Raw genomic sequence first — 26,755 nt, forward strand, 5'->3', positions numbered from 1 at the left:
GTACAATGTATAGATCAGATATTATTTCTGGTACAATGTAATATTCAAGTAGTTATAGATCAGATGTTATTTCTGGTACAATGTAATATTGAAGTAGTTGTATATCAGATGTTATTTTTGGTACAATGTAATATTGAAGTAGTTATAGATCAGATGTTATTTCTGGTACAATGTAATATTCAAGTAGATATAAATCAGATGTCATTTCCGGTCATTCAAGTAGCTATTGATCAAATGCTATCAATATTAATGCAATAAGTCTTTTGATATCACAATAACCCATTGAATTGCTATTTGTTTACATACTCCTCTTATCACTTAAACAGCATGTCGTATCCTCCTTCAATGAGTAATAAGTCTGTAAACCCATTGAATCCATGATAGAATAATTCCACTCACCGAAATACTTTCTAACAATTAACTCACAATCTTGAAAAAAAAAGTTCGTCTTTCAAGCCTGTAGGTGGGAAAAGAGGCGGAGTAACGTGCTGCGTGGGCGGAATTTTATTACTAGATTTCGATTGGTCAATCTCTGTCTCTACCAAGACATCAAACAAAATTAGCCTTATCATGCATCACCAAACAATAGATCAGACTCTAACATTCAAGTGGATACTTATTGATTGCTATAAAATATTTTACGTAAACTTAAATTTATTTCCGGTACAATGTAATATTCAAGTTGTTATCGATCAGATTTTATTTCCGGTACAATGAAGATAACGAACAGTTACCAATCTCATATCTCCTATAAGCAATACAAAATAAAGAGTTAGACAAACATCGACCTACAGAAAAGGAAGTAGATGGTGCATGGGTTCGAACAGTATCGTTTAAAGTAAGCATTTCGCAAATTCCATGGCCGTTATAACGTTCTAGTTTGTCAAAACAACCTATCATTGGGTCAAATGCTGTCTAGACGTGTTTTATACCAATTGTCAGGAACCTGATCCAACCTCTGGTATTTCCAGGGGTTCGTGTTTGCCAATTCTCTATTTTGCATTGCTTATAGGAGTTATGAGATTGATCGCTGTTCGTTATCGTCACCTTCAATTACATCTTATTTCAATAAAACGTGTCCTATCACGTATGCTAGCTATGTTTTTCAACCGCAGTTTCGCTGTGAATTATGACTAATTACGTAGGAGTTGAATTTAGATCATTAATAAATAATGATCTCATCATTAGGATTAAATTTTACTGTTTTGAAATAACATGGTATTTCAAAGTTTTAATTAGCAATCATATAGTAATATTCTAAAGATGCAAGTTAGGGGGCAAAACATAGTTCATACCGGAAATAGTTCTCTCACGTCTGATTTTGTTGATTGTTTTAAGCTACTGCAACATTGGCGACCTCTGTATTGCGGATGGCCAGTCTAATGGTTCCAAACCCTGTTTATATTGCAACGCATCAGTCACGAGGGACAGCTGGTCCTTCAATCGAGGTAGAATATCTACTAAAATATGACTGAAATATTTCGCTTAATATTCAGTATGAATGAAGACGTTCTAAGCGGCTTCCATATTTATGATATGTAGCCTCTTTACATTTAATTACACTTTTTATTGATGTATCCAGGGTACTGCTACATCGACGGAATTTGTGTTGAGCACGGAAAGAATGATACAACTAAAGAATGTAAAATTTGCAATACAACTGTCAACAGCAGCAGCTGGCAAATAAAAGAAGGTAAACTTGTCCAATGTTTTACGTTCCATATCTCTAACAATTGTGATGATAGCCATTTCCCCATCAATGCCTTGCTGTTGTAAAAATGCGCTTTTATTTCAGCAGGTGGAACTTCCTATAAAAATGAATGTAGAATGCAAAAATAAGGAATAATCTTCATTTTTGAAAATGCATGAGGGTGACGGAGGCATACTTTATGAAGCACTAACATATTTCTTGAAGTATGCTGTGTGAAAGTGTTGCAGTGCATACCCTCGTGCTTTAGAAGTGAACTGTATTTCTTAAATGCATGCTTCCATAAGTTTGATAGTAAAATTAGATTTTTATGTGTTACTATTTTCGATACTTCAATTTTGCTTTATAGGATACTGCTATGTTCAGGACAACTGCTACAGGGATTCTGATATGAATTCGACATACCCCTGTCAGATTTGCAATTCATCGAAGTCTGTCTTTGGCTGGTCATCAAATTCAGGTATTAGCGTAAAAGAGATGAAAAGTAAAGATAACGGACAGTGATAAATCTCGTAACTGCTATATGCAATACAAAATAGAGAGTTGGGCAAACACGGACCCCCAACACATGAGAGGTGGGACCAGGTGACCAAGAGAAGCAAGCATCCCCTGTCGACTGGTCACACCTGCCGAGTGCCCTATATCTTGATCTGGTAAACGGAATTATCCGTAGTCAAAATGAGTGTGTCATGAACGACGAACAATCGCTATGAAACACCTCAGACAGCATTTAACCCAATAGCAGGTTGTATATTGGCAAACTAAATCTGGTATTCTTCCACATGTTTGATTTATGGAATCTGAAGTACACTTTTAGCACAGTGCAACATTTAACTCCAGATAAGTATGGCTATTTTGGCTACCTTTTAGTGTAGAGATTTTGAAAACATTGAAATAAGGTGTTGGATCCTATAATTTTAGTAGGATCATTAAGTCTACATAAAATTGTTATAAATAGATATCTCATACTAGAACTGGTAGGACAGAATAGCCCATCTTTAGAAAATTAAATAGGAATTTCAATCTGAAAAAAAAACTATTATACAAGCACTTTCGGAAGGCGAGTCTGTCTTTCACGCATTCCTTTTCAAACTCGTCTTTAATATAAAGCAGGGACCAATCAGTCTATTGGAGGATGATTCTTTTCATGTATGTGGTGCCCTGGAGATGTTGAGTACAGTTTCGTTTTTTTAACGTTTACCATGGGGGGGGGGGGGGGGGGGGGGGGTTGGGGTTACAAAACGAGATTGGTTCCCTGGTTCCCAGAACTCCTCTTACATTTTACGCAGCAGCCAATCATATTTTGGAAATCAATTGGTGGTAAGTGTAAAATTTAAAATTACGCATTTCTTTCAACAACATCGAGCACATTGAAAGCATGAATTGTCTACCATTGAACTACAAGGTAGAAACACTATGGATTATGCTTCTCCAATGAACTTGATATCTACAGATAAATAAACTAGTACCTATTTAAAAAAGATATAAAATCAAAATGGGATACATTCATATATGTAACATCATATCTCAGATGCATCTTTTATGTAAAATGATATTTGTCATAACTCTGTGCAAATATAATAGATTTTGTTAAAAAATAAAAATCATATGAGGGGGTCAACTTAGTCCTGCAATAGTGCGTGATCAGAGAGAATTTTACTCTTTCTTTCAGTAAACGATGTATCACAAAGTATGCTATCCATGTTTTTCAACGACTGTTTTAAAATGTGACAGATTACGTATGATTTCAATTAGGATCATCACTAAATAATGATTTCATAATTAGAACTAAATTTTACTGTTTTGAAATAACGTGGTATTCCTAAGTTTCAATTAGCAATTATATAGTTCTATGGGTATAATTGTAAGTTAGGCGGCAAAAAAGAGTTCATACTGGACATAGTTCTCTCAGGTCTGATTTTGTTGAATGTTTTAGGCTACTGCAACATTGTCGACCTCTGTATTACGGATGGCCAGTCTAATGGTTCCAAACCCTGTTTATATTGCAACGCATCAGTCACGAGGGACAGCTGGTCCTTCAATCGAGGTAGAATATCTACTGAAATATGACTGAAATATTTCGTTTAACATTTTACATTCAGTATGAATGAAGACGTTCTAAGTGGCTTCCATATTTATATTGGTTTAGCCTCTTTACATTTAATTACACTTTTTATTGATGATTATGTTTTTCTTGTATCCAGGGTACTGCTACATCGACGGAATTTGTGTTGAGCACGGAAAGAATGATACAACTAAAGAATGTAAAGTTTGCGATACAGCTGTCAACAGTAGCAGCTGGCAAATAAAAGAAGGTAAACTTGTCCAATGTTTTACGTTCCATATCTGAAACAATTGTGATGATAGACATTTCTTCATGAATGCATTGTTGTTGGAAAGAATTCGCTTATGAATACAGATAAATATAGTCCATCTATTTCAAAAGCTAGGGATTTCTACATGTGTACAAAAGAACGTAGAATGTAAAGAGAAAAAACAAGTTTCATTTTTGAAAATGCAACGCGGTTTGAATATCGACGCTTCAAGCCGGCACATTTTATGAAACATTAACGTGCTTGATTAAGTATACTGGCGTGAAGGCGTTACAGTTTATACCCTCATGTATTTTCAGAAATTAAAATATACGTCTTCAATGTATGATTATATCAGTTTGATTGTAAAATTAGGTTTTTATGCTTCATTAGTTTAGATGTTTCACCTCTTTCTTTATAGGATATTGTTATGTTCAGGACAACTGCTACAAGGATTCGGATATGAATTCGTCATACCCCTGTCAGATTTGCAACTCATCAAAGTCTGTTTTTGGCTGGTCGTCTAATTCAGGTATGATATACTTCGGATACGACAAATTCTGAACACCATGCGACCCTTTAGTGTATTGGCAGGGGCTAAGCCCATTTTGGGCCCGAACTCTGTGATACCATAAATATGATAAGGGGTCTAACTCTGACCCAGATTAAAAAACTGCCCACTCGCTTGAAATGCCAAAAAATCAGTCACTAGTGGATATGCGCCATTTGCTGGTCTTCTGGCATCGATTAATGTTGTAATTACTTGCATGCCACATTGCAAGCCTCAGGTTCTTTAAATAACAAAGATATGCGTCATTGTTCTCTCGATTTTACTTGTTTATTTTTACTAGGACTTTACCGGTCCACGTCACCAGGTAGTTTCTCTCCTATGAGAGCAGCAAAATTCAGACTAGTGTAGAAGAATTCGGAGCTATGAATCAAAATTTCACATCAAATATACACTACTTACTTCTTCATAATTTGATAACGTTCTTCGTATAGACATTACCTAATACATTTTGTTTTTTTCGGCAGGATGAATCTTTGTCAGGATCAGCCATTTTGATGAAAGCACTAAAAACCTGATATACTTAAAATCCCAAATACCTTAAAATTGATTAAAACATTATTCTTGCACCTAGAGAAGGAAATTGTACATTAGTTTTTGGCTTTCTTTAATTTTTTATGTGTTTATTTTATTTCATTTAGATTAATTTTACCAATTTCCCCCTTTCTTTAATGTTTTAGGATTCCACGTTTTTAATGCGCTTCTCAAAATGGTAGATCGAGTCAGCAGTTGATGATTTGTAAAAATAAGCGATTCAGATACGGTGAACATATATATAACTTTATCAAATAACAAAGAAGTAAGTAGTTACCTACATACAAAACGGATAAACTTTCTCGTACAGAATCACCTGCAAATGGATAGACAAATCGAAATATTGACGTAATAACGAGTAAATCGCAGCACTTTACATACAAAGATGAGAACGTCGTCACCGCATCTGCACGTCACATAGACCGTGCATCTGGCCTCCCTTTATGCAAGGGCTAACGAATTCACTGCTTCTAAGAATTTGACCCTTCTACTTTGATGTCACCATTTTATAGTAAGGCTCTTTCGGTGATATCGATTGGTCTGTTTCAGAATACTGCAACATTAATGGGCTTTGTGTACCTGATGGTCAGAGGAATGGTACATGTTTCCATTGTAACACCTCACTAAATGCGATGGTGTGGTCATTGATTCCAGGTAAACTAATTTAAAAAGGCACCCTAATCATATCCAAATTGTCTTTTTATCAATATCTTGTTTAACATGCATGAGAACACCCACAGACACTTTCTCGCAAAATATGTCTTAATCAAATGTGATCAGAGAGCAAATCACTCAAATTTAAATACATTAACATTTTCTCAACCATTAATTCCTTCTAATTCTAGGTTATTGTCTTATCGATGGATTTTGTGTGGAGCACGGCAGCAATGAAACAAACAAGGATTGCCAAATTTGCGATGCTTACACGAACACCAGCAGCTGGCAACTGAAAAATGGTAAACCATAAATCATTATTTGTTTTCTATAATTGGTTAATGTTTATATACCGATAAATATATATACGAGTAAATACACGTTATCTTTCCCCCACAGGTTACTGCTTAATAGAAGATCAATGTTTTAAAGACAATGAACTGAACGCAACGTTTCCCTGTCTGGTGTGCAATGCCACGGACACGCAGAAGGCGTGGTCTGACAATCTAGGTAGACTCTGAGAGAATATTTGTTATGTACAACATTGGTTTTCTTATTCCCAAATTATTTGTCTTGAAAGAGGCGCATGTTTTTCTTTCAATTGTTATTCCTACAGTTAATTTTGGATTTTCCATTTCAGAATATTGCAACATAGGTGGACTTTGTGTTTCGGATGGTCAAGAGAATGGCACCAGCGTCTGTCATTATTGTAATACGTCAATCAGCAAAGAGTCGTGGTCGTTCAACCCAGGTACCTTATTGCAGAAAGCCATTCTCAACATATATTAATTCCCCTAAAATGCATGCTATTTCAGTTTTCATGGGTCATAAAACTAAACAACGAAGTGGTATTTCAACTGTAGACATATTTCACGAACAATCCATACTTGCTTTCTTTGATGTTTTCATATATAGTATCTATCTCTCACTGAAGGGTACTGTTTAATCGACGGTGTTTGTGTGGGGCACGGAGAAAATAAAACAAATATGGAGTGTCATATTTGCGATGTCCATTTCAATACCAGCAGCTGGAAATTGAAAGAAGGTATACCTTTTCAATGTTCATTCACTATTTAAAAAACCGATGTCTAACTTTACAAAGAATGTTAACAAATATATTAGAACATCATGCATAGAGGATGAATATTTTAAAGACATCGAAGTGAATTCAACATACCCATGCCAGTTTTGCAATGTCGCATATGTAAAACTTGTACGGTACCAATTTTGATGCACCAGATGCGCATTTCGACAAATAATGTCTCTTCAGTGATGCTCAACCGAAATAACTATGAAGTTTTATATCTAAATATAACCAAAAACAGCGTGCCAAACAAGTGGAGCCAAATTCGTCCAAGGATAAGAGCTATGCATGAGGGAGATAATCCTTAATTTTGAAATGAATTTCTAAATCATATATGATATCTCGATTTATTTATGTTACTTTTGTTGCATGGTTGAACAAAATCAGAATCTGAAAGCATTATTCATGACATATTGCCAATTTGATTGCATTGTCACCTGCATAAGGTGTTTTTATCTCTCAATTGATTCGATACACACGAGCTTGTTCTGAGTATGGTCAGTTTTTAAATCAAAACAGCCTACTGAAAAACAAGTTGAAGGTGCAGAGGCTCCAACAGTCTCGTTTAAAGGCAGTATTTCGCAAATTCTATGGTCGCTATAACAATATATTAGCCAATACAACCTATCATTGGGTCAAATGCTGTCTGACTTGTTTCATACCGATTGTTAGGCCGTTCTTGGCACATTGATTTTGACTACGGATAACTCCGTTTACCTGATAAGGATATAGGGCTCACGGCTGCTGTGACCGGTCGAGAAGGGATGCTTATTCCTCTTAGGCATTTTATCTCACCTCTTGTGTGTCCAGGGGTATGTGTTTGCCCAACTCTCTATTTTGAATGGCTTATAGGAGTTATGAAATTGATCACTGTTCGTTATCTTCACCTTTCATGACTTGTTATCCGAAATGTTTAAATTCATATCGATATACGATGCTCTATTTCAGAATATTGCAACATTGATGGGCTCTGTGTTTCTAATGGCCAGACAAACGGAACACATCCCTGTTTCCACTGTAATACGGCAGTCAGTAAAGAGTCGTGGTCTTTCAATGCAGGTATCATACTTCATAATACATATACATGTATATGAGCATTCAATGAAAATGTAGCTATCATATGATCGTGAATATTTCTTACAGAAATTGTGAATGTTTTAGGCCAAAAAATAAAAAAAAAATAGTTTGTCGGGCCAAAAATTTCGAATTTTAATGAGGCAGGTAGGTATTTTTTTCATTTTTTGCTTTTCCTTACTTGACTGTGGCATGATACATCTTTCCTTTTTAATGTTGAAAGTAGAATGTGTAACTTTTTTCCCCGATATATAGAATAAATAATGGAATTTGGAATTTTTTAGTTTTATAGAAATAGCTTCACACATTACTTATTATCAAATGGATTCTATTATTCTTAAACTCTTGCACATAATTGAGTTTACATTCAATCATTATTTCAACAAAAAATACTAACAAAATTTTTCAAACCTTAAGGTTTTATATAAAGATCTTTAACAAAAGAGTCACCTCCTTAAAATCAACACTCTATCAGAGTGAAATGTTATAGAAAAAGATGATAAACGGAATCTAATCAGTGATACAATCATTAGAATCAACTAAGCGTTCATCAATCACTTTGTATCAATATCCTAAAATTCGTATCATATCTTAGATTATTGCCTGATCGAAGGAGTTTGTGTGGAGCACGGAGAAAATAAAACAAATATGGAGTGTCATATTTGTGATGTTCACTTCAGCACCAGCAGCTGGAAATTGAAAGAAGGTAAACCATTTCAATGTTCATTCACCGTATGAAAAACCGATGGTTAACTTTACACAGAATGTTTACAAATATAATAGGATATTGTACGATAGAAAAGCAATATTTTAAAGGCGAATATAAGGGAAAGTGATAAATTTCGTAACTCCTATAAACAATACAAAATAGAGAATTGGGCAAACACGGACCACTGGATATACCAGAGGTGGGATCAGGTGCCTAGGAGGAGTAAACATACTCTGTCGACAGGTCACACTCGCCGTGAGCCCTATATCTTGATCAGGTAAACGGAGTTATCCGTAGTCAAATTCAGTGTACCAAGAACGGCCTAACAATCGGAATGAAGATATTTCAGCAACATCAACATACCCAAGTCAGTTTTGCAATGTCACAAATATGATGTCTCAATTTATCTACGTTATTTTAGTTGAATTGTCGAACAAACTCAGAATTTGGAAATATTATTCGTGTCAATCTTTTATAGAGAAAGCTGACGTTATTCGAGATGTTTGAATTCATATCAACATATGTTTCTCTATTTCAGAATATTGCAACATTGATGGACTCTGTGTTTCTAATGGCCAGACAAACGGAACTCATCCCTGTTTCCACTGTAATACTTCAGTCAGTAAAGAGGCGTGGTCGTTCAGCCCAGGTACCTTATTGCAGAAAGCCATTCTCAACATATATTTATTCCCCTAAAATGCATGCTATTTCAGTTTTCATGGGTCATAAAACTAAACAACGAAGTGATATTTCAATTGTAGACTTAAATACATACATGTATTTCACGAACAATCGATACTTGCTTTCTTTGATGTTTTCATATATAGTATCTATCTCTCACTGTAGGGTACTGTCTAATCGACGGCGTGTGTGTGGGGCACGGAGAAAATAAAACAAATATGGAGTGTCATATTTGCGATGTCCATTTCAACAACAGCAGCTGGAAATTGAAAGATGGTACAACATTTCAATGTTAATTCACTGTATCAAAAATGATGTCTAACTTTATACAGAATGTTTACAAATACCATAGAATATTTTGCGATAGATAATCAATGTTTTAAATGCGTCGAAGTGAATTCAACATATATGTACCATGTTAGTTTTGCAGCATCACGGATATTACACCATAATTTTTTCTCTAACACGTTAGATAAATTTTTGAACACACCCAAATTAGTGCGGCATTATTTGTGACATATTGCCAATTTAATTTTAAAAAACCATGACTTGTTATCCGAAATGTTTAAATGCATATCGATATACGTTGTTTTTGTTTTTCAGAATATTGCAACATTGATGGACTCTGTGTTTCTAATGACCAGACAAATGGAACACATCCCTGTTTCCACTGTAATACGTCAGTCAGTAAAGAGGCGTGGTCTTTCCATCCAGGTATCATACTTCATAATACATATATGTAAACATGATCATTCAATGAAAATGTTGCTATCATATAAACGTGGGCATTTCTTACAAAAATTGTGAATGTGTTAGGCCAAAAAATAAAACAATAGTTTGTCGGGCCAAAAATTTCGAATTTTAATGAGGCAGGTAGGTATTGTATTTCATTTTTTGTTTTTCCTTACTTGGCTGTGGCATGCTACATTTTTCCTTTTTAATGTTGAAAGTAGAATGTGTTACCTTTTTTTCCTGATATATAGAATAAATAATGGAATTTGGAATTTTTTAGTTTTATAGAAATAGCTTCACACATTACTTATTATCAAATGGATTCTATTATTCTTAAACTCTTGCACATAATTGAGTTTACATTCAATCATTATTTCAACAAAAAATACTAACAAAATTTTTCAAACCTTAAGGTTTTATATAAAGATCTTTAACAAAAGAGTCACCTCCTTAAAATCAACACTCTATCAGAGTGAAATGTTATAGAAAAAGATGATAAACGAAGTCTAATCAGTGATACAATCATTAGAATCAACTAAGCGTTCATCAATCACTTTGTATCAATATCCTAAAATTCGTATCATATCTTAGATTATTGCCTGATCGAAGGAGTTTGTGTGGAGCACGGAGAAAATAAAACAAATATGGAGTGTCATATTTGTGATGTTCACTTCAGCACCAGCAGCTGGAAATTGAAAGAAGGTAAACCATTTCAATGTTCATTCACCGTATGAAAAACCGATGGTTAACTTTACACAGAATGTTTACAAATATAATAGGATATTGTACGATAGAAAAGCAATATTTTAAAGGCGAATATAAGGGAAAGTGATAAATTTCGTAACTCCTATAAACAATACAAAATAGAGAATTGGGCAAACACGGACCACTGGATATACCAGAGGTGGGATCAGGTGCCTAGGAGGAGTAAACATACTCTGTCGACAGGTCACACTCGCCGTGAGCCCTATATCTTGATCAGGTAAACGGAGTTATCCGTAGTCAAATTCAGTGTACCAAGAACGGCCTAACAATCGGAATGAAGATATTTCAGCAACATCAACATACCCAAGTCAGTTTTGCAATGTCACAAATATGATGTCTCAATTTATCTACGTTATTTTAGTTGAATTGTCGAACAAACTCAGAATTTGGAAATATTATTCGTGTCAATCTTTTATAGAGAAAGCTGACGTTATTCGAGATGTTTGAATTCATATCAACATATGTTTCTCTATTTCAGAATATTGCAACATTGATGGACTCTGTGTTTCTAATGGCCAGACAAACGGAACTCATCCCTGTTTCCACTGTAATACTTCAGTCAGTAAAGAGGCGTGGTCGTTCAGCCCAGGTACCTTATTGCAGAAAGCCATTCTCAACATATATTTATTCCCCTAAAATGCATGCTATTTCAGTTTTCATGGGTCATAAAACTAAACAACGAAGTGATATTTCAATTGTAGACTTAAATACATACATGTATTTCACGAACAATCGATACTTGCTTTCTTTGATGTTTTCATATATAGTATCTATCTCTCACTGTAGGGTACTGTCTAATCGACGGCGTGTGTGTGGGGCACGGAGAAAATAAAACAAATATGGAGTGTCATATTTGCGATGTCCATTTCAACAACAGCAGCTGGAAATTGAAAGATGGTACAACATTTCAATGTTAATTCACTGTATCAAAAATGATGTCTAACTTTATACAGAATGTTTACAAATACCATAGAATATTTTGCGATAGATAATCAATGTTTTAAATGCGTCGAAGTGAATTCAACATATATGTACCATGTTAGTTTTGCAGCATCACGGATATTACACCATAATTTTTTCTCTAACACGTTAGATAAATTTTTGAACACACCCAAATTAGTGCGGCATTATTTGTGACATATTGCCAATTTAATTTTAAAAAACCATGACTTGTTATCCGAAATGTTTAAATGCATATCGATATACGTTGTTTTTGTTTTTCAGAATATTGCAACATTGATGGACTCTGTGTTTCTAATGACCAGACAAATGGAACACATCCCTGTTTCCACTGTAATACGTCAGTCAGTAAAGAGGCGTGGTCTTTCCATCCAGGTATCATACTTCATAATACATATATGTAAACATGATCATTCAATGAAAATGTTGCTATCATATAAACGTGGGCGTTTCTTACAAAAATTGTGAATGTGTTAGGCCAAAAAATAAAACAATAGTTTGTCGGGCCAAAAATTTCGAATTTTAATGAGGCAGGTAGGTATTGTATTTCATTTTTTGTTTTTCCTTACTTGGCTGTGGCATGCTACATTTTTCCTTTTTAATGTTGAAAGTAGAATGTGTTACCTTTTTTTCCTGATATATAGAATAAATAATGGAATTTGGAATTTTTTAGTTTTATAGAAATAGCTTCACACATTACTTATTATCAAATGGATTCTATTATTCTTAAACTCTTGCACATAATTGAGTTTACATTCAATCATTATTTCAACAAAAAATACTAACAAAATTTTTCAAACCTTAAGGTTTTATATAAAGATCTTTAACAAAAGAGTCACCTCCTTAAAATCAACACTCTATCAGAGTGAAATGTTATAGAAAAAGATGATAAACGAAGTCTAATCAGTGATACAATCATTAGAATCAACTAAGCGTTCATCAATCACTTTGTATCAATATCCTAAAATTCGTATCATATCTTAGATTATTGCCTGATCGAAGGAGTTTGTGTGGAGCACGGAGAAAATAAAACAAATATGGAGTGTCATATTTGTGATGTTCACTTCAGCACCAGCAGCTGGAAATTGAAAGAAGGTAAACCATTTCAATGTTCATTCACCGTATGAAAAACCGATGGTTAACTTTACACAGAATGTTTACAAATATAATAGGATATTGTACGATAGAAAAGCAATATTTTAAAGGCGAATATAAGGGAAAGTGATAAATTTCGTAACTCCTATAAACAATACAAAATAGAGAATTGGGCAAACACGGACCACTGGATATACCAGAGGTGGGATCAGGTGCCTAGGAAGAGTAAACATACTCTGTCGACAGGTCATACTCGCCGTAAGCCCTATATCTTGATCAGGTAAACGGGGTTATCTGTAGTCAAAATCAGTGTGCCAAGAACGGCCTAACAATCGGAATGAAAACATTTCAGCAACATCAACATACCCAAGTCAGTTTTGCAATGTCACAATTATGATGTCTCAATTTATCTATGTTATTTTAATTGAATTGTTGAACAAACTCAAAAATTGGAAATATTATCCGTGTCAATCTTTTATAGAGAAAGCTGACGTTATTCGAGATGTTTAAATTCATATCAACATATGTTTCTCTATTTCAGAATATTGCAACATTGATGGACTCTGTGTTTCGAATGGGCAGACAAATGGAACACATCCCTGTTTCCACTGTAATACGTCAGTTAGTAAAGAGGCGTGGTCTTTCAAAGCAGGTATCATACTTCATAATACATATACATGTATGTGAACATTCAATGAAAATGTAGCTATCATACCAATCGGATGATAAACAAGATGTATTCAGTTATACTTCTTGTGCTCATTAATCACTTTAAATCAATATCTTTATCTTGCTGTTATATCTTATAGTAAAAAGTATGCTGGAGTTCCTCATTGACAATGTCTTCGTAGTCTTTGGTGATGAGGTCCTCTAACATTACGTTGCATATCCGAAAATGAAAACTGACGCCGTGACTAAGTTCTCTAACACTTTCGGACCGTGCCCTTTCGTTTAATGACTATTTTATGATGATAATGCAAATCAATAAAATTTGTACATAATTTGTAAACAGCTATGTAAAGCAATTGTTATGTGAACGACTTTAAAAGACGAAAACAACTAGGTATTGCGACTGAGCATATGCAATAAGGGAGCTAAACAAATTGCAACAGGAAACTATTATTAAATAAGGGAACTCCTCATGCTTTAAAAATAAACTCCGCCTAAAGCGACCCATGCATGTTTCTCTATTCACATACTTAAATCAGCCATATTATCCGTAAAATTTATTTTTTTCGCCACCGACGGATTCTAACCGTAATATTTGGTAGAAATCCGGAATATCGGTTTTTGAAAATTAAGAGTAGTGCCCACAGCTCGCCCTAGAATATTTTTACAATAATTGGGAATTGAAAAGATTTAGATTATAGAAGTACTTAACATGTCTATCGCGAGATGAGACCAGTATAACAAAAATGTTGAAAATAACCAGTTTTTGGTGAAAACAATAGCAAAAAATACGGTACCATATCTGGATCTAGTATGTATAATACTTTAATTATTCTCCTGTGTTTAAAATCTGACAAGTTTTTAAACCACGGATTCTGATACGTATTTGTGACACCAATAATCCTATTCAACATTTATTTTAATTTATTTCAAGGGTCATATTTAGGGGTTTCTTAATCAAGTCATTTGCTTCTTACATCCTGCTTCATCATGATAAAGACTTGAAAGCATTTTTGCATTGCTAATATAGTTTATATTATCAAATTCTTAAAATTCAAAGCAATTGGTTACATGAAAAATCCTTTCAGTTCGTAATTTGGTTAAAATTGATTGTTACAGTTGTTATATATTTCACCAAAGAATAAAACATATGATTCCCATTTCTCTCTTTCTCTTTCTTTCTCTCTCTCTCTCTCTCTCTCTCTCTCTCTCTCTCTCTCTCTCTCCAAAACATCTTAATTGCATCAATGTTTTGCAAGTATAGAAAGTTCATATCGACGGTGTTTGTGTCGAGCACGGACAAAATAATACAAGCAGAGTGTGTCTAATCTGTGATACTCACACGAATAGCAGTCGCTGGCAATTAAAAGATGGTAACCGATACTAATGTTTTATTGTCGTCATTTTGATCAACACTTCTGTTGGTATTCTATTTTTTTTAATATAACTCTGTTTTTAGGACATTGCCTGATACAGGACCAGTGTTTCAAAGATACTGAGAAAAATGTGACAAATCCGTGTGAGATTTGTAATGCAACGAACCGAAAATACGACTGGACTTCAAATATAGGTAGATGATATCATATTTTACTTTTTGTATTTAAGATATGAATGATTAATCCATCTGTATATTCTTCCTTCTCACTTCATTGTGGATCGTGTTTGTCCTTCTCTCTATTTTGTATTCCCTAAAGGAGCCATGAAATTATTCACTGTTCAATATTTTCACCTTTCATAAAGAGAATAATTCTTTGTTAGTCAAATAAAGCCTGTTACATTTATTCAGAATTCAGCAATATAACCGAAACTAGTCCTTCCGAAATACACCGATTGATTTTTTTTTTTATAAAACTAAAAAAAACCAAAAACATACAAAAAAAACCAAAAAAAAAAAAACCAACAAAAAATAAAAATATAAGATCATCATTTTTTGAACAGAGTTATTAAGGCTTTGCATTGCCACAGGATATAAAAAAAATACAATTTCTATTTTTCCATCTCGATATGGTTGGATATGCATCGATACCTTTTACTTGATAAATACACAGGATAAAAATAGTTTTATCGGAGACTGAAAGGTAGCTGCTTAAATTAACAACTTCAAATTCAACGAATGACTTGATATACTATTCAGAGGACAATCAGTCACTATTAAAAAATTCAAATATTTTGGTTAGATTGCCTTGACAGTACTACAGAGCCAAGCACTACTAATAAAATGGAACCAAGCACAAGTACAAAGACATCCACAACAACCACTGAAATCGATACAAGCACCACATCCACCACAATGGAGCCAAGCACCACATCCACCACAATGGAGGCAAGCACCACATCCACCACAATGGAGCCAAGCACCACATCCACCACAATGGAGGCAAGCACCACATCCACCACAATGGAGCCAAGCACAACATCCTTTATAACGGAACCAAGCACAATATATCCTAAATTGGAGGACAGCACCACATCCACCACATGGGCACCAAGCACCACATCCACTACAATGGAGGCAAGTACAACATCCACCACAATGGAGCCAAGCACCACATCCGCTACAATGGAGCCAAGCACCACATCCACCACAATGGAGGCAAGTACAACATCCACCACAATGGAGCCAAGCACCACACCCACTACAATGGAGCCAATCACAACATCCACCACAATGGAGCCAAGCACCACATCCACCACAATGGAACAAAGCACCACATCCACCACAATGGAGCCAAGCACAACATCCACCACAATGGAGCCAAGCACAAGTTCAAAGGAACCAAGCAGCACAACCACAATGGGTACTTCTACCACCAGTACTACACCAGAACCAAGCACCACCACAACAGACACCACTACAACAAGTATAACAGATTCCACCACTACCCCAACGGAAACAACTACCCTATCAACATGTAAGTGCACCATTATGTACGCCTCTCTCTCGTATATGGATTGTCGTTATAGAGAAGTGTTAAAAATGTAATGAAATCGATTTGCCTTCATGCATTTTGAAGAAATATTTGGAAAAAAAAATCAAAATATGTAACAAAATTATAACATTGCAGCAGGTCCAATCCACAGTTTCATGGTCCAAGCTTGCATGTACCGCATATTCATGGGTGTGCATTTGTGGATATTTTTGACATTTTAAAATAAAAATGCATGTCGTAATAAAAATTACTTCCTATGACCCATATCATATACAATTGCTTAGCATTAAAAAAAATCATGACCAAATTATTAACGATTAATTTCCTTTGAAAACACCATTGCCCGTATAGATCTATGCTTTATGTTTATGCATGTTTTTATGTATTTGTCTGTTTCAACTTTGATTTGTGTATTCTGAGTATGCCATGTGCATGTTCTTTCAACTATTTGGTTGCCAATGAAATCAATCGATCAATCAATGTGCAAAATTACAACTTCATTATTTTACTATAATCAATCCACATCTTCGTAAGGCTCCATATATGAATACCATATTTTCAGCACCTGTCTAACTCGGTTATCTTGTTGCAGCTTTCTGCATACATTATGTTATCACGAAATACATCGAAGCTTGAATTAGACAGCAAACCAATTATTGCTTTCTTAATTGATCTGATGGTATCCCATTTCAATTGGTTACCTTCATGTTTTGAAACCGGGTTACAGTGGTAATACAGCCGGAACTGACGTTAATATTGATGATGTCAGTGGGGTCATATTGTGCAATTTAATCAAAGCTAAAAGAAAGTATATATACCACATTAAAGCAACGATATTAACTTGTGCATGTCTGTAGGGATCATAGTCATCACTGGCAATGATTCAAGATCGATTGACTGCTTTATTGAATGCATATTATTCATCTTGTGTTCCATTTACAGCTGCTAATCCAAATTCATTTATCAGGCAGATATGTGTTACGATGTTTCTGCATCATGCTAAAATTCAAGAAATTATTTGTCTTTCATTCATTGTGAACATTGTGTATATCATTTACATATTGAAATATAGCTTTAAAGTTAATTATCTAACTGTGGAATTATCCGAATCAGTGGGGTCTAATTCTCGTGGATTGCCGAGATTAGAAAGCTTTATTGATATTTAATTTCATGTCTTTGGCTTCTATACATGGAAAATGCAATTTGAAACAGTAACTAAAGTGTATATTGTGTTGTGGAATGAATATTCTAGGACAAGAGTACCCATAAAATCTCCAAAAATGAACCCCCAACAACTCTGATGATTCCATAGTATGTGAAATTGTTATCTATGAATGTATTTGATATTTCCTCAGCATGTTATAAAGACTACTCCATGATATATGCATGCATCTTTTTAATGTGAGTTGTGAATGAGAGTGTGAAAGGTTTATGTGATTTTCATCTATATGTTTTGTGTATGTATTTGTTTATGTTTACTAACTTTTACAAAAATTCATCTTTTCAAAAACAAAAAGCATTGCATATATAGCACAAAATAACGCATTTAATACCTGCATCCGAGCTCTCTTGATAACGCGATTATTGAATAAATACATACTTATTAAATACATGTGTATGTCCCCTGTTATTGATTGTGTTCATATTCGTGTCATCTATTGTCATTTTCTAGGTATTGGAAGTGTTAACATCACCAATGTTTCTGTATCGTATCACAACATAACATGGGCAACTAGCACGCGTATTGATGGGGTGGTAAATAGCACAACGCACGAACCATTTATCAATATGAAATGTAGTTTTGCCTCAATGTCTGAAGCTGGGCTTAACTATCAAATTATGTGGTACATTTACGCTGACAACAGAACACACGTATATAACGAAACAGTGATGAGTTCATCCGGTGATTCCTCGGTTGTTTCCCTTATGTCCGTCAACAGGACACTTGGATTTGAGGTAAATGTGTTATTTCACTTTTCATAATCATATTATATATAAAAACAGAGAATATTATTCTGGTGAAAGAATATCAATGGATATTTCCTTGCAAATATCTGTATTATGGTTTCATCATTCCTCGTATAATACAAATTTTTGTTGTGTTAAGGACTGTGCCGCTCCTAGAAATCATGAATTTCACGAAATGAATCCCTATACACAATTTAACGTCCCGTAATCCATTCATTTAGATACTGGATCAGCTCTGAGTAAAGCTCAACAAATTTTGAAATATTCATGGCACTTAAGTTCTTTATCGTGTTAAGTGTACAGTGACTGGGATCCTCCGTTTTAATGTTATATACGAAATACCCATGCTTTTTACTTCTAATGGTGGGTGCTTCACGAAGACCGGTCATTTCTAATATTCCACTAATATTTTTTTTGTATTTGTTGGACATCCACCAAAATGAAGTATAAGAAAACGTGAATGACATGTGTAATAAACATTGATGAAAACCAAGTACATGTATTACCAATTTTCTCAGTCTATCTAAAATCAATAATACCTCTCGTTGTAAGTGTTTTGTTCCAAAATTGAAATCATTGTAACTATTATATCATTTGCGATAGATGCAATGCACCGTCGGTTTGACTCGAAACCCAGTTGACGAGCCTTGTTCCATAGTTGAAAGCGAAAGATTTTTTGTCGGTTTAAAGGTGAGACAAAGGAAATCACAGAAACTTCACACCTGCCACATTTTTACATGTAACCATGGAAGTGGATCATATAATACATTAGCTATTGACGAAAGCATGAATAACAAAACAATGTATAGCTATACATATATTTGTCAAAGAACCAATGCCAACTATAGACGAAGAGTGATACAATCACAAAATGTTATTTCTGGCAATAATTCATATTTTACGTATCACATTTCAGTTCATAATTATTTTATTCAGTATGTCACACAAATACTGTAACCAACGAGAGAAATGGTTTTCTCTTGCGGCAGCATTTTCTTATATACATGTAGTATTACGAAACTCATACTAGTGGCTGTTTAAATCAATCACCAGGTACTGGATAACCACCTACCGCTCTCAAGAAAAGGAAAGACAACTGTGCGATTTCATTTAACTGTTCCCTACGTCACGCCAACGGAGATAGTAAATGGAAGGGAACAGCCTTTGTCCTCCTTAAAAGTTCATGCAACCGCTTTATCGCCATCCATGGACAGTTGTGCCGGACAAATAGAAGTTAAAGAATGTTCCGTGAATATCAATGCCCACTCCTACGAAAACCGAAGCAAGTATGCCAATGAGAACTGGGGCGAGGTCTATAACGTTACACTCTCTCATATCGACACGGATGAGTATGCCGTAGAAACATCGTCATTGATCAGTTTAACAACCATGGAAAACCGGAATGGAATTTTCAACGCACTCTCGGAAAATATTACAGTATATATGGTTTTCACTGTTCACTGTAATGGTAATAGTTTCTTGCATGATTCTCATCTTTCATTTTCAATATTTAAAAACCAACAATGTATTTTTGCATATGTACTAGGTACTTATTGAAGACAGGCAAGATACTTGGAAGGGAAAATCGTGCGGATCCAAGACGGACCCTCACTTATATACATTCGATGGAAGGTAAAATTAACCTTGGCCTTAACATATCTACTTTTTATTCGACTCGGACTTCTAATATTGATGTGGTGTTTACTTGTACAACAGCCTGCACTAGAGTTCATAAAATTCTTTGATTTTCAGATCGTACGAAAATCATATCATTGGGACATTTGTGTTGTACCAAAATACCTTATATAATCAAGAGGTTTGTTTTCGGTTACTCTATCAATACTATACATCAGCACATCTCGGGATCTTGTCAATGCATGATTAACTTTTTTCCAAACAGCATTTTATCTTTTACATCAGCATATATTCCTTTCAAGTATTTTACATTTATTAGTTCTAAGGGGAACTAAATATTTTATTCATGTTTAAGATTCAAACAAAACATCACCAATGCCACCCTGACTACAATTTTCCTAAGTGTATCTGCGCGGTGAGCGTACAGTCTGGTATGGACGTATTTGTAATTGATATCTGTGATAATAACCAACTTATCGACTTCGTGGCGTGTGCTGATGGAACCCTGTCCTTTTATAGAGAATCTGACAAAGTGTACAAGGTTTGTTTTAAATTAGCCCTCAGAATAATTACATTGTTTATGTTTCAAATGTTTCGCATTTTGTAAATACGTATAATACAATGTTATTGATTGTCTAAGTCGTTTAAAAAAGTAACTGAAAACAATAAAAATTGTGTCTTAGAGATTGCCACTCTAACATACAACTAACATGCAACTAACATGCAAACGTCGATATTCAGTTCAGTCCCGTTCGTTATATGTATTGAATGATGAAAGCTCCACGATACTGTATCTCGGACTTCCTGATGAATTGAATGATGAAAGCTCCACGATACTGTATCTCGGACTTCCTGATGTATTAAATGATGGAAGCTCCACGATACTGTATCCCGGACTTCCTGATGTATTGAATAATGAAAGCTCCATGATATTGTCTCTCGGACTTCCTGATTTTATACAATGTATCTTGTGTATGTGTTCATTCTAGGGTAATCCGCATTCTAATCCAATTTATGGAAATAAAGATTAAACGTAAATTTCAAATAAAAAGAACTCATTCACGCAATAACAATTATTACATATGAATTTTAATGTACTATGGTTACATGTCTGCTACACGTAGATCGTTTTTCCAACTGGTACTTTCGCAATTATTTCACTGGTGGAGTGGCCTATGGGAAGGAATTCCTGGCAGATTGATGTCGACGTGTATCCCTCTCTCCTTGACGTTAATAACACTGCGGGACTGTGTGGGACGCTGGATGGTAACCAAGACAACGATTTCACACACCGCAACGGATCACTAGAAAATTATACGGAATATCCCGACACTTTTTCAACATCTTGGATGTAAATGTGCTATATCATTCATTTTCAATTCTTCGACTTGATTGTATATCTATATTCGGTGCATTATATAATGTTTATCGAAATCTGATGGCGTTATTTCATTTTTTTTAAAATTCTCTCCAGTGTTCCCGATGACGAAAATCTTCTGAACACAGCGGCTCGTCAGTCTTTGACATCTATATCCGGCGTCCTGGACCAGATTTGTACCTGTAGTAATGGTGAATCCTTCTGTGTTTACGACACATACAGACAGTGTACACAGACAAAACGAAGACGGTGCACAGAAACAGCAAATGCGTTGTCACGCAAAAAACGCAGCTCAGATAGAAACAAATATGTTTTTACCTCAAATGTAAATATCACTATCCACAGTATATAGCCACTGACATTAAAGTGTGAAGATAATCCCTATAGTATCATTTATCCACTTTTACATTCAAGAAACGAGTTAAAAGACAAGCTCCCACCGAAGTAAAAACGGCCTCAGAAGCAGAAGAGATTTGTACAGCTCAGTTTGAACAATCCGAGCCCTACAAGACTTGCAGACAACACGTTGGCGATTTAAGCAATTCCTCCCTCAACAATTGTATCAAAGACATTGTTGTAAGTAAAAATGAGCAAGTACATTGGTGTAAGTAGCGATAATTATATTTAACACAGGATGGATTTATGTCACTCCTTAAACTGAAAAGTGTTTGATTGTGTAACAAAATTCTGCCATGCAGTCACCTTTCAAGACCTTTAAGTGAAATTTTCAGCCGACTGAATGATACAGTGCCATTCCATTTCAATTTACAGCCGCTTCTTTGGTCAAAATTCATTTCAATTTACGATCATACATTGGTGTTTAGATGACAGGGGACGATAATATAACATCCATCCACGTGGAAGCAGCGCTTCAGCAGTGTGTCAAGTTTGTCCAATTTAACACTACTCTTCAAAACGCAGAGCCAAGCGTGACATATGAGCTGACGACTCTTTGTCCAAACAACTGTAGCAACAAGGGGATATGCGATAAAGGTGTGGTTCACATTGCCTTTCAGAAATGCTGAATACCTATTGTAGATTTAATTACTTCAGAATATTTATTGCGATTTCATCAATTCTTGTGGACAATAAACATGTATATGTATAAAATGCAATTTCGTTAATATCACATATTTTCAAAAGCAAAAATTTATTTTAGTAATTGAAAACTTGCACACACAAAAAAAAAAAAAAAAAAACAACAAAAAAAACAACAAAAAAACAAAAAAAATAAATAAAAAACAATGAAAAGTCGTCAACAAATGTTAAGCAGACATTCTTGCTAGAATCTCTAAAGATAAATGGATTGTATCCAGTTGATACTAAGACCAAGAAAAGATAAATGTGTAGCATTCAGAAAACAAAGGAATAGAAACGTTTTATACGGAGCACTCACATGTTGAATGTGTAAAAGTAATAACAGCTGATTTATCTACTGTGTAGTATATAGAATGGATACCTAGATTGTCGTAAATATTTCATGTGAAGGTAAATAGTAAGCATATCAACAGTCATTCGTCTTTCCCTTCAAATAAAAGCAATGCAACTACGATGAGAATATACAGTTTTACACGTATATTTCTTTGCATTTCTTTACAGTTATATAATACATGTAATTTAACCTCTGATATTCAACAGGAAACTGTACGTGTTTGAATGGCTATGGTGGCAGTGATTGCTCGTTTGATATTCTCAAACCACCAACAATAACGAGGCTATCAGTGAACGAAACCTGCGATAAAACTACACAGAACTGTTCCCAAGTAATAATTGATGGCACGTACTTTCTGGAGAATGTGAACAACATTTGCTTCTACACAAGACAATCGGTACTAATATACTTATGACATATATTGCATCATTATGATATTTGTTAAATCTTGATAATTGTTCTGAATTTTGATGAGTGATTTGTTCAATTCGACGTGCATATTGACGAGTATTAGTTTCCCCGATTTTACGAAAACTATGACACAATATCAAATACATGTTTAAGAGGTTTATGTCCATATTCTCGATGAACTAGGGCTCGTAATTTGCCAACGTTGCACAGGGGCCACATACCGTTAGGATTTCTTTAGCTTCTGTGCATGCAATCGAGTGCTGTTATCCTGGCTACTTATCATCTATATATCAAGGATTTCATGATAAAACAGTTTCTTTCGAATATAAACATGAATATATATTGCATTATCATGGTACAATATCTGCTATGTGACTCATTCTGAAGCATTGCTTTAGTTTTGATAGTGAAGACAATTTTGAAATGGGTTACGTACGAATCTTTGACTCAGGATTATTATTTTGTACCTTCTACAATTACTTTAGATAATGATTAGTTTATTAAAGTTACCATCTAAGAATCGCCGTTGAAATATTAAAGTTATACTACTTCACTACTACGTTTTTTCTTGACGAAAGGTAATAAAGCCCGTCCGTTACGAAAGCTGTTACAACAACTTCCGGTTTATATTGCAATCTCATTACATCACATAAACTGATCACTGTTCGTTATCATCACTTGTTCATACTACTATATCAATGTTGAGTGAAAGTTATATTAGAGAAATGAATTCAAATGCAAATAGAATAATTTGATATACTTTGCATTGAATGAAATAATCTTTATTTTTTCCTAACAGATTCTTCACGATAGAACAGAAGGTGCTTCGTACACATCCGAATATCCCCTGGAGGCGTACTCGCTGTTTCAAGGGGCGTGTCCTTTGGTATATGACGTGGAAGAAACATGGGTGACAAAGTTTTCAATGAATATTTCCAATGACAGGACTCGTTTTACTGAGAGTTTTTACATTTATGCCTACCAATCCACTTGTCAGCAAATCAATCAAGGACCTAACGATGTATATTTCACTCTTAAGGTACGTGGACATGATGATTAAAACAATTGAAAGTATTTTGTCTTTTCAATACAGAAGAAATACAATAAAGATTTTGAACATATTTAGTAGTATCACTTAAACTTGCAAATAAATTTCTTTCTTACCAATTGTCTGATTTTAGGACAATTTCTGCTTTATGAATATGACCTGCGTACCCCAACATACCAGGGATTCCTACAACAATTGCGCAATCTGTGATCCACAACGAGCTAAATATAACTGGTCATTGCATGAAGGTAAATTACGCAAATACCAAATACATTTTCATGAATTTCATACCTATTTCTCAGTTTACGTGTGTTTTGAAAATTCAAACTCATGGGGATATTTTGTTTTCCTATATTCCGAGGCTTAGGAAAGCCACACATCCTTCGATGTTTGTCGCAATAGTTTAGTACTTGCATATTCAATTATCTGGAAAATGTCTCCAATAACAAATTTCAGAAACATGGCCAAACCTTATGCCATTAGATTTGAACCACATTGCTACATGTACTCCGACATCGTGTCACTAACAATAACTTAGTGCAAAATTCAATTGCCATATTCATTTCGTCTTCATCAGGAGAATTTACTTGTAGTAAAAACATGAAGGAGTAGGTTCTAAAGTTGCATGACTGAATGATTACACTCTGCAGTTTTTTGTAATTCCAGACTACATCAACTTGAATATCTTTATGCAATAAGTGTAATACGTTATTATTTCGCGAACTGTCTTTGGTCCACTTTTACGAAAGTTTTCAAATATTTTATAAGGAAGACCATGCCACAGGTGAAGTGTATCACCTATTCATAACATTACGCCATATTTCACACAAATATCTCAATAAATGCCAACGATTATTTCAGATGATAACCAATCAGAGCTCGTAGTGTTTTATGTGCAGTAACACATCACAGCTAAATAGGATACTTATAGTTACACATCCTTTGTTGGATGCATACGTTTATGAACACGTGTCCATGAATGGAGAGAAAAAATGGAGAACAGTATAATGGTTCTTATTCTTTGTACATGTGATATTCATATTCATCACATGTTTACTCCTTTATCCAGTGGATATCACCCACTGCGTAAACTTTAATCATTACACTATGTCATCCTACGCCATTTGAGACGTCACAAACAAAAGTCAATTTACATAGTTTGTTTACAAAATGGCAGGAAACAAAATGCCCAAAAATATAGTAACGGAAATGAATAACGGGGGGGGGGGAGGAATAAAAAGAATCTCCTATGATCCTTGGTTTAATATGATTTATATCTAACTCGTTGCGTATCTTCTATCCCCTCGCCAAGACATATCAAACGACAAACATAGAAGATCCTATACATACACACACGGTCAGGTGCAAAATCTTCTAGGAAACGCCAATAATTCATTATATCCACTCAAAATCGATCTTCAGCATTGATGGCGTGTAGTAACTATGCATTGATGTGCGATAATAAGAATGTAACAGAGAGAAGGCTGTTTTTGATGAAACACGGTGTCGCTGACACGCCCAGTGCTCTAGCAATGGAACTAAAGGGTTAACGTACCTGCAAGAGTTAGTAGGAACCATGCAGTTAACATTATCACAATGGCATTCAGACAAACATTTGTTTGAAGCAGATTAGTAGATAAAAACTAAGTTCCGATTAACATGTATGTCTTGGAGTAGAGGTAGTTTGTTATAAAATTATTTTTCTCCGTTACCAGACTGTGTTTCTGCTACAACCCCGGTAACCATAACTACAACGGAATCGTTTACGTCACATCCGATTTTCTTGGCCACCATTTCCATAGCTGCTGCAGTATGTTTCCTCACTGTCATCATCGTTGGAATTTGTTGCTATAGAATGTGAGTATGATACAGGATAAGGTTTATGTTCTACACAATCAAATATCTTATAAAAATAGCTAAATATTGTTATAATAAAATATCATGTACATATGCATATCACATGTTTCGCAAAAGTATTTCAATGATGAAAGGTGAATATAACAAACAGTGATCAATCTCATTAATATATAATTTAGAGATGGATTTAGGAAATTTTGAAAGAGTGAATGATTAAAGAATGCAAAATGGCACAAAATAGCAATTTTTGTTTTAAAATCTCAATCAAAGTGAGTAGGTATTGCAAACCCCGTAATACCATTTTCAGATCTTTAACTGCAATGTCGGCACAGCTTTCCCCAATTGTGTCCTTAAACTGCCCTGGACAATATTTGAAGTGTCCGTATACACTAGTAAAGTATGTTTATTACAGGTTGAGGAAGTCTAAAATTAGAAATCATGCAATTTCCTTTTCAAACACGTTTTTCTATTTTTACCTGAGCGAGTATGAATACCCAGATAAACAGTTAGCGGGTGATGACTTTATGCATAAAGTGTCCTTTTATTCTCTC

At 34.7% G+C, this 26,755-nt stretch overlaps 1 protein-coding gene across 1 annotated transcript in view; it reads left to right on the top strand.

Annotated features, from left to right (window-relative positions):
• Positions 1–26,755, top strand: part of LOC125666050 (uncharacterized) — a 56,532-nt gene that overhangs the window by 26,215 nt on the left and 3,562 nt on the right. Inside the window, exons 23-60 of the mRNA XM_056151307.1 lie at positions 1,338–1,448; positions 1,583–1,693; positions 2,058–2,168; positions 3,645–3,755; positions 3,913–4,023; positions 4,442–4,552; positions 5,672–5,776; positions 5,968–6,078; positions 6,176–6,286; positions 6,417–6,527; positions 6,711–6,821; positions 7,809–7,919; positions 8,530–8,640; positions 9,182–9,292; positions 9,490–9,600; positions 9,928–10,038; positions 10,648–10,758; positions 11,300–11,410; positions 11,608–11,718; positions 12,046–12,156; positions 12,766–12,876; positions 13,418–13,528; positions 15,005–15,115; positions 15,723–16,457; positions 18,148–18,431; positions 19,047–19,133; positions 19,497–19,880; positions 19,990–20,075; positions 20,196–20,259; positions 20,434–20,619; positions 21,203–21,429; positions 21,553–21,781; positions 21,871–22,032; positions 22,281–22,449; positions 23,095–23,285; positions 24,099–24,338; positions 24,481–24,595; positions 26,063–26,204. Coding sequence (XP_056007282.1) covers positions 1,338–1,448; positions 1,583–1,693; positions 2,058–2,168; positions 3,645–3,755; positions 3,913–4,023; positions 4,442–4,552; positions 5,672–5,776; positions 5,968–6,078; positions 6,176–6,286; positions 6,417–6,527; positions 6,711–6,821; positions 7,809–7,919; positions 8,530–8,640; positions 9,182–9,292; positions 9,490–9,600; positions 9,928–10,038; positions 10,648–10,758; positions 11,300–11,410; positions 11,608–11,718; positions 12,046–12,156; positions 12,766–12,876; positions 13,418–13,528; positions 15,005–15,115; positions 15,723–16,457; positions 18,148–18,431; positions 19,047–19,133; positions 19,497–19,880; positions 19,990–20,075; positions 20,196–20,259; positions 20,434–20,619; positions 21,203–21,429; positions 21,553–21,781; positions 21,871–22,032; positions 22,281–22,449; positions 23,095–23,285; positions 24,099–24,338; positions 24,481–24,595; positions 26,063–26,204 — 5,848 coding nt within the window. The remainder of the gene's footprint in view (positions 1–1,337; positions 1,449–1,582; positions 1,694–2,057; positions 2,169–3,644; positions 3,756–3,912; positions 4,024–4,441; positions 4,553–5,671; positions 5,777–5,967; positions 6,079–6,175; positions 6,287–6,416; positions 6,528–6,710; positions 6,822–7,808; positions 7,920–8,529; positions 8,641–9,181; positions 9,293–9,489; positions 9,601–9,927; positions 10,039–10,647; positions 10,759–11,299; positions 11,411–11,607; positions 11,719–12,045; positions 12,157–12,765; positions 12,877–13,417; positions 13,529–15,004; positions 15,116–15,722; positions 16,458–18,147; positions 18,432–19,046; positions 19,134–19,496; positions 19,881–19,989; positions 20,076–20,195; positions 20,260–20,433; positions 20,620–21,202; positions 21,430–21,552; positions 21,782–21,870; positions 22,033–22,280; positions 22,450–23,094; positions 23,286–24,098; positions 24,339–24,480; positions 24,596–26,062; positions 26,205–26,755) is intronic.

The sequence above is a fragment of the Ostrea edulis genome, chromosome 10 (genome assembly GCF_947568905.1).
Source record: "Ostrea edulis chromosome 10, xbOstEdul1.1, whole genome shotgun sequence".
Classification (NCBI taxonomy): Eukaryota; Metazoa; Mollusca; class Bivalvia; order Ostreida; family Ostreidae; genus Ostrea; species Ostrea edulis.